Raw genomic sequence first — 8,971 nt, 5'->3', positions numbered from 1 at the left:
GGTCAAGTCCATCACAGTTTCTGAGGCTCACTTAGGATTTGAACATGACGGCTCCATCTCTACCCAGGTGACTTTTATGTGGGCATTTCCTGAGTTAAGAACATTTAACAGAAGAAACAGAAGAGCCCGACAGAGGGATACTTATTCTCGTGGTAAACCTTGGATTTAACGATCTGTATCCTCACCAATACTTGCTGGAGCACCCACCCTGCAGGCTTACAACTGAGCCACAGGGCACAGCACTCCCACTGCAAGGACTTAAGAGACGATGGAACCCGTACTTCATTCTCATGACATACATGGGATCAGACAAAATACTATTTTTTTTAAAGTTGCATTCTTGAAAATTATAATTTTAAAAAAGTCAAAAGAAAACCCAAACAGTGCCTAAATCTTTATTTTTCATAACCTACATTTTTTCAAATTAGACAGTTTTACACTGAATGACACAAAAGGAAACTTAAATTACCAATAGTTTACACATAAGCTTGATTCCAGTCTTAATGAAAAAAAGTAGAACAGAAACAGAAGCCTTGGCGAGGCGTCCGTGCCCCTGCCCTCCTGCAAGCTGGCGCCACGGCTGCTCCTTCAGGCCCATCGTCCGCTGCTCCTCAGACCTGGCTGCAGACTCTGGCCATGCCTGCCCTGAGGCCAAGGCCCCAGTGCAGACTCCACGTGGCGCCATGGTGGCCAACCATGTGGCAACGTGACATATTTCTTGCCACACTAGCGACCGCCAGTGGTGGTTACAGGAGGGCCTGATCAGAAACAGCATGACACAGACTCTCAGAGAGCAACGACTGTGCGAAATTCATGTGAAACAGGGCGGGGCTCTCCCCCCAACTCTCCAAACGACACTGCACAATTGTCCGAGGAGAACGCCGTCTGTGCCGCCGTCTCTGACTCTACCTGAGGGACTGCCCGCAGAGAGATGCTATGTGGCAGGAAGCCAGACACCCCCATGCTTTCTGTGAGTGAAAAATCTCAGGAACCTCAGAAAGGCGGGGTTGGGGGACATTACATGGCTATTTGGCGTATCACCCTTGCTTAATTAAAAAGGATGCAATAAAAATGACATCCAAGTGAAGTCTAGACTCGAGGCTGTGGGAGCTGAGGCCTCATGTGACCAATGGGTCACACCACTTGGGGGCCCGGCTGCTGTCACAGGGCCACACAGCGCGGATGGCCCTCCAGGGAGGGGCCTACTGAAAACCAGTGTCTGGGCTCCACGGGGCTTGGACTTCAGGGCAACATGCTGCATCGCTCCCTCCTCCGGCAGCCACATCACGGGGTCCTGGGCCTCTCCAGCTCTTCCTATAGTATGCACTGGTTTCAGTGGAACAGGTCAATCATTTCAAACTCTTAGTCAGCAATCTCACAACTATAATGAAGTAAATTCCCTGCTCCTTTCAGGGGCCTCGGAAACACGAGCACCGTGTGGGTGTCCAGGCCTTTGAACAAAGACGCTGCTCTCCAGGAGACGGGCCTGCTTTCCTCCTCAGGCGTGTCATGCTTATTAGCCATTTGTGATTCTAAAGAGATTATTTTTCACTTTCACTTGCATATCCTGCCAGTTTCCACTTGACAGATTATATTTTGAAAACCCTTTCACAATTAGCTGTGATTAGTACATACTTAACATACTTTTAAGAAGAGCAGGAAAACATTTGAAGGTTTTAATCAGACTTCCATCTCCCTTTCGCAGCAGCAAAGAGGCAGAAATCAGTTCAACACACCAGTACAAGAGAAAAAGAAAAAAAAACTTCAACAAATTAAAATAATATTCAAACCACAACATTGAGTTTATCTACATCCAGGTCAATAGTAACATTTATAATATATCAATTTTTATCAGATTTTTCTCTTTAGGGTACCTTTTTAATATGTTCTGATTATTTACAACTGTACAAGCAAAGCACACACTCCCAAGTGCACATATTTAATACAGTATCGACTATTTGCATTTACAGGATTTTTCAACAATCTGAAAAAAGATCAACTGTGTAAGATCTTCCAGGAAAATTACAAACACGGCTGCTAGTCCTCCCTACAGTGCTCACCCAGTGACACCGTGACAGCAGACCCCACTCATGCCAATCCAGGCCCATCTCAGAACTCTTAAGCTGTCCTATACAAAAGTTAAGGCAAAGTCATTTTCAAGTTTAAATAAAATTCAAGTCTTTAAATATTGGATGGAAATAATCTCTTAAAAAAAAAAACCCTCAGTCTTATTAAATAACATTTTGTGGAATAAACTGTATGGTTACATTTAGCAGGAAATATTCTTATTTTAATGTCTGCTGCTTAGAATACGTAAAGAAAAAATTTAGGCATTTTAAAACAAAATAATTTATGTTAAACTTTATTATCAACTGCTAGCTAGTGCATGCGTGTTCTTGGAGAGCAGCACTTGGAGAAGGGATCATTGACCCTGTCTTGGAGGTAAGGAGAGTGGGCTGGAACCCTCCGCCACCAGAGGGCACCATGACCGCCTCCCCCACGATTCGCGCGGGGGCCGGGAGGATCTGGGGGGGTGCCGGGAGGCCTGGGGAGTGGGGGGGGGGGGCGGAGGGGCAGGAAGGCCGACTGTGAGGCAGGCTCCACGCCCTCCCCACCCACTCCCCACCCACTTGCGGGAGCAAAACGTCAGGGTACAATTTTGCGGTAACATGTCAGTGGGCTTACAAAGTTTATATTTCATTTGAGTTCTATTCACAATGTGCTTTGAGTTTGTCTTACATAACAACCACTTGAGACTAGAGTGAGGAGCTGGTTACTTGCTGGCAGGACAAGAGGGCTCTCAGGGCTGTGCAGGCTTACTCTGCCCAGTGGACCAAAACCGGACTCTGCTTAGAAAATGCTAGAACCACCTGTTAGGTTTCTGAGCGAAGGGCAGCTCCCAGGCTGGCGAGCCCCGCCCGCTCTCCCAAGCTGCGCTCACAGCATCACCTCAGTCCTCCTCCCTCGGTCCTCAGCTTCACCCGGCGGCCTGGACATCTTAGAGATACGCACTTGCTAACCAGTTATTTTAAAAAATGAAGTAGCATAGTTCCGCTTAATTTAGAAAAACTCACTATATATATAGCTTGCATTCATAGCCACATGGAGGCTTAATAAAAAATATCAATTTGTTAGGATAAATGCATTTTCTATCCTGAAAAAAATCAGACTTATGCATCACCTCCAGTTAAGCACCAACCTAAAATAAGGTTTATATTAATTAAATCCTGAAAAATAGATTTTTTTCAAGAGGGGGGAAATCCGACTCATAGAAGAAAAATAACTTGCAGGCACCTTGTGGGCCTCATCTACACTGCAAGCTCCTAGCCAGCGGCTCACTCACGTCCGAGCAGGATAGTGCCTAGTTGTGGCGACCTCAGCTCCTCGCAGCCCTCCCAGACCTCGGTGCTCACTGAGGGGGCCTGGGTGGGGGGCTCTGTTCTCTGTGCGGACGCCGCCCCAAGCCTGGGGGTGACGGCCGGCGGCCCAGCGGCCTCCTCTGGTCTTTGGGTGGTCCTGGGCTGGATTTGGGGGCGGGGGGGTCTCTCTCCATGACCTTCCTCTCTTCCTTCCCACAGCCGACCGGGTTTGGCTTCTGTTCTTTCTGGGGTTGCAACGGGGAAGACGGTGGCTCTCTACTTGTCCTCTGACAAATCTCTGCGTAGCTGGGTTTTCGCAATTCCTGGGAAACGGACAACTCTGGGATTAGTGTGATGACATCTGAGAATCAGGTTCACAGAGGCAGAGGTACAAGTTTCCAGCTGTAACCACATTCAGAAGTATCTTAAATGAAGAGTTCCTGCATTTCAACGACTGAGTTTCCCCTGGAGCACAACTTTCCCTCCAAGACACTCTACAAATACTTTGTAAAAATGGATAAAAGGATAAAAGGCATGGAGAAGAAGAGTGCAGACTGAACTCCTTCCAGCCTCTGGCCTGTGGGCACTTCCGAGGCAAGCCCAAAGAGGTGGCAGACACCAGGCAGCTGCAAGAAAGAGAGCAGCAGCTGCTTTTGCTGACCACGCGGCCTCCAGGACTGAGGAAGAGGACAGCCGGCCTGTGTGGTGGGCTGGAGGTGTGATACAGGAAAGTCAGAGGTAACAACTTAAAAAAGGGGAGGGGGTTTCCAGGTAAGTGGAAGCATGAAGGCTAAATGACAGAAGAGGACATTTAAAGTCTGTCATCTCCATCAACCATTTGTAACTTAAAAATGAAAGGAAGAGCAGTAGGGTGGGAGATGGGGGGCCCGCTGATCCACGAGGCACAGGAGCTGAAAGCCGTAGCTCCTCAGGTGATGAACAGCCACAGCGGTCAGCTGGAATTATCACCCAAGGCCCTGGTACCCTGTGCAGAGGGCCTGCTGTGCCCGTGCATGGCCACCCCTCTGGAAGCCCCTGGGCACCCCCCAACCCCTGCGGGCACGTACCGAGGCGGCACCGTTCACCTGCACCGATTTACTTGCAGTGGTGCTCAGGGCCAGGGCAGGAGGCGGTCTGTCCACACTCGGGGTTTCCCTCTGCTTCTCCACCACCTTGGCGTCCCTGAAAAGATGCCACCAGGCACATGCATGAGTGGACATGAGTGGGCAGCCCCGCAGAGGGCACTGGGCGCGGGGCCCCAGGCATGGCCGGACTTACTCGGGCGGGCGGGCAGGGGAGGGGGTGCGCTCGCAGGCTACGGACGTGGCACAGGGCGCCAAGGGCTCTCGCGGGTGCACGGCAGGAAGAGTGTTCGTGCTGGCATCTGCGTTCAGGCTCTGAAACCACGAAGAACAGTTCATCATCGCACAGAGGCACGGCCAGCAGAACTCTGTCAATGATCTTAAACACACAGTGATGGTGTCCGTCGTCTTCGGGAGCAGGCCTGGGCCAATCCTGGGCAGAGGGGACACTGCAGCCGCCCCTTCTCTGGGCAGATCCCACCGGTCTCCAGCCTTCCTGTGTGTGCAAGCACAGCGGCTGGCACACCCACCATCCCAAAGGGACCAGACCGCACTCATCTGAGCTGCCGGCACCTGAACTCTCACATCTACGGCGCAGAGTCCCCAGCAGAGTCCAGCACGGCTCAGCATTGCAGGGACATCAGTGCATGGCTCCACACTGATTGAACCTGAGTGCCTCGAGGGGTGAGGGCGGCAGTTCCCACCTGAATTCACCAGCAGCCCCTGAAAGCTGACGTGAACTCTCCTGACTCAACAGGAAGCAAAGAGACTTAGTCCGTTTAAGGCAGACACCTGGCGATAGGCAGTGACCACTCAAACACACAGCCATTTTCTTAATTAAAAAAGGCGACAGAACAAATAATGAGCTGGAAGGGAGCCTGATTGCCAACAGGCCTTTTCTCAAAATCTCGCTCTTCAAAGCAGACAGAAAGTTCAGAAGGGAGAACTCTGCAGGAAACAGCACTGCCCTCCCCACCCAGGAGACCAGGGTTCAATCCCTGGGTCAGGTAGATACCTCCTCCTGGAGGAGGGAATGGCTACCTAGGCACAAGGGAGGTGGTAATGGCAACCCAGGGGCCATGAGAACCATCATCTCTCACGATTTTGTACTCAAGGGTGATGGAAACACGGGCATGGAAATGCCCCCTTTGTGTAAAAGCTCCCTCACGCCCAGGGCATATACGGTGCTGCTGTGCTGTCAGAACCGGTCCTGTCTGGGCCTCCCAGGGCCCTACACGCCACCAAGGTCTTCTGCTGAGAAGCAGTGACACGGGCCCTTCCAGCTAGAATCAGGCTCAGACTTCTTAAAAGCAGCATTTCTTTCCTCAAGATAAATTTCACACAAACTTGAAATGTAAAAAAAAAAAAAAGTAGTAAAAAGAATTTTTTTTAAAGCTATTTTTGAAACAAGGTAGAAGCCTGCTTGTCCTGTTCCTCTGTCCATCTTGAGGGGAATGGGGTCCACATGAAGCTAGGACTGGCCGTACCAACTCTGCCATCACTCCACAGGGCACTGACACCTCAGACATCACTATCTGGAGTTTAAGGTATACAGTGACGCACAGGGCACATCAAGTTTACTAAGTGCTTCTAAAATAAAATGCGGAATCCTCTCAATCTCGAAGGCTAAAAACAGGAGCAGTAATCACACACCAGTATGAGACAACTAAAGACCTGGCTTAAAGGGTACCATGACCCTGCCTGGCACTAACGGTCTCTGCAGGTTTCCCCAGGTCCAGATGCTATGGATGGGGTCTGCCAGGCAATGCCTTCCCCAACCCAGAGTTGGGGATACTGACTTAGATCAGGGGGCAGCAGGTGGGGCGATGGCGGGAGGGGGAAAGGGCATGGGGGTGATGGTGGTGAGAGCCAGGCCGAGAGCTCAGCGGGGTGCTGGGCGAGGCGTTCCGGCTCCCCACCCTGGTCCTGGCAGCAGCTCAGTCCCTCTGCTGTTGCCGGCAGCAGAGCCACAGAGAGCGCCTGGGGCCCACAGTGCTCGTCATCCCCAGGATGGAGTCACTGCTAAGGAGTGACCCCTAGGAGCGTGGCAGCCCACAGAGGTCACCAACCGCCCGCCCCCCGCCCCACCGTATTACAGTAAAGTTGCTCAGGCTTCTAGTCATTCATGTAGATTATTCAAAACATGTTATTTCTGGCATGATTCAGATTTTTCTTTTTCACTCTGCTGATCTGGAAAATGAAAGCAGGTCCTAAAAAACAAGAATAATGACGCAACCTGCATTTCTATAACCCAGCAGTGCAGGGCTCCTCTCTGACCCTGCCGCTCAAAACCTGGGAGGTCACTGCATCACTTGCCCTCCACAAGCCTCTTCCACACGTGGAAACAGCACGCCTGTGAAGAGCAAGAGCAAGCATCAGGCTCGGACATCTTACCCTTTCTTTGGATGTTCCTGCGAGCAAGCCAGACAGCCTGTTCTCAAACAAGTCCTCTGTCTTCAAATGCCCTGCTGCCCCAGGCAGTGGGGGGAAGCTGGACAGGCCTAATTCGAAGCTGGGGGACGGCGGTCTGGGTGGCGTTGGAGACTGAGTCTGACTCCTCTGAAAGAGAAGAACACGGTGCAGTTGCCCAGGGTAGCTGGGCAAGAGGGTCTCAAAAACACCTCCCTAGTCTCTGAGGTCCTCAACCCTGCCAATGTGGTCACCTATCAAAGGTCACCTGGTTAGGCAGCTTCACCCATGAAAGCGGAGCTGAAAAGGCAGAAGGAACCGCAGGGCTCTGCCAGCCACGCTCAAACATGCGGGAAGAGCTGGGTGTGTGTGACACCGAGATCTCCAAGCAGCTGACACAGACCAGTGGGACACAGCAAAGTCCTGAGAACCTGCATCTTGACATTAACCTTATTCACCTCCACACAAGTTCTGTGTTATCTAAGAAATTATAAGAGGAGAAAGTAGAAGAAAACAAAAATCATGCTCTTAACTCTGTACAACTTATGTTAGAAATTTCACAAGGATTTCCATTAAAAAAAGTTTAACAGAAAAGGGAGGGGGGTTTTAGTTACCTGAAAATTAACTTATTGAAACTCCTAATATTTTTAATCAGCATGTAAAAGCATGGTATTTAACAAGAGATTCTATCACACTCCCTGACTTCAAAAACGTAAACTCAGCATGATACTCAAGTAAAACTTTTAAGTCCAAGACCTCAGGAGAAAGGCGGTGATGTTTTTTTAGCGGAACGCTCCTAGTCAGCCTACTAGCAGCCGTTCTGAGCACCCAGCTCCTGAGCTAAGAGAGATGAGGCCGAAAGGGGACGTGAGCTTACACTGGGGAGAACACAGGTATTTTTAGCTGAATGGTGGGCTACTTGGACGGAAAGTCATGCCCTCCTGGGGCTTACTTCACAGGAAAGGCCACAATTTCCCAGAAACTTAATACCAACAGGCATCTCTACAGAAGTAAAATCTAGAGAAACTGTGGTAGAGCTCAGGAGCCCAGGTCAAGGATGAAATCAAGCTGACCACTGCCCAAGTACGCGCTGGAGCTCTCGCCTTCTCCTCTGCGGCACTGGTGCCTACAGGCCGCCAACTATGCTTATGCGCGTGCCCTCCTCCGAACCAGGCTGCACTGTGCCCTGCAGCCCAGCACACGCTGGGTCATGCTCACCTCAAACCAATTTTCAGAGGCTTCACTTTAAAGCTCTGCACGTTTCTGAGGTGAACCCAGCTTTTCGGAAGACGAGCATTTCTAGGAAGGAAGACCTGGCTTTTAGGACCAAAGAGGCAGCGTTTGAACATTTTTAGAGTCTGAATGGCTTTAGGTGAGGCATGAGTGCCATCCCTGGTCCCAGGGAGTATGGCCTGGCCTCCAGTTCATGTCTGCCACCTGCCTCTAAGCTTCTCAGGTGCTCAGAACACCTACTGCAGCGACGGGCTCACTGTCTAATACACACACCTACACCACGTGCGTGGGCATCTGAGTGGTTCCAGGCACGAACACACAGATTAGGAACACGACACAGAACGAGACTGGCATGGCTATGGGATACATTTCCCCCTGGAGATGATGCAGTGAGCAGGGGGATGACTCCTGTGGGGTGACCAGGATCTCAAGAGACAGATGCCCGTTCTGTTGGTCTAAATGTATAGAAATTCATGCATTCCAACTGGAACCAACCAACACAAACTGCCTTACCAAAGGAATCACCAAAAACTAGACTGAACTGACAAATATGGTAAAATCAGGATGTTCACTTATTACCAACATGCACTTTCTTAACTCTAAGCAAATAAAAGCTACGTCCTGTAGGGGGAGCACATAACTCGATGGCTTGGGGTCCAGATGGAGAACTGCCTCAGGGTCTTCTCCAGCTTCCAGGTGAGGAGCTCTGTATAGAGAGCCCACGTCCACAGGCACAGCGCCCACAGTGGCAGGTGCTCGCCCCCATCGGAGCGCTGCAGAGCCACCTAGAGGGAGAGCTGTGCAGTCACTAAGTGACACAGTCACCCCTGTATGCCCATCACTGACTGATTTTGGGTCTGTCCTGACTGTAAGCTACAGAAGGCACCG

The 8,971-nt window shown here is 50.6% G+C and overlaps 1 protein-coding gene across 4 annotated transcripts in view; it reads right to left on the bottom strand.

The window, feature by feature from the left end:
- Positions 1 to 387: 387 nt before the first annotated feature.
- LARP4B (La ribonucleoprotein 4B) overlaps positions 388 to 8,971 on the bottom strand; it is an 84,407-nt gene continuing 75,823 nt past the window's right edge. For all 4 annotated transcript variants that reach the window (XM_052651363.1, XM_052651362.1, XM_052651360.1 and 1 more), the window contains 4 exons: positions 6,836 to 7,000; positions 4,638 to 4,756; positions 4,427 to 4,541; positions 388 to 3,682 (listed from right to left, as the gene is read on the bottom strand). In XM_052651363.1, the coding sequence (XP_052507323.1) occupies positions 3,410 to 3,682; positions 4,427 to 4,541; positions 4,638 to 4,756; positions 6,836 to 7,000 (672 nt within the window). In that variant the 3' untranslated portion in view covers positions 388 to 3,409. The remainder of the gene's footprint in view (positions 3,683 to 4,426; positions 4,542 to 4,637; positions 4,757 to 6,835; positions 7,001 to 8,971) is intronic.

This window comes from Budorcas taxicolor, chromosome 13 (genome assembly GCF_023091745.1).
Source record: "Budorcas taxicolor isolate Tak-1 chromosome 13, Takin1.1, whole genome shotgun sequence".
In the NCBI taxonomy this organism is placed as follows: domain Eukaryota; kingdom Metazoa; phylum Chordata; class Mammalia; order Artiodactyla; family Bovidae; genus Budorcas; species Budorcas taxicolor.
The sequence above is the reverse complement of the archived record's forward strand: the minus strand, read 5'-3'. Positions and strand labels throughout refer to the sequence as shown.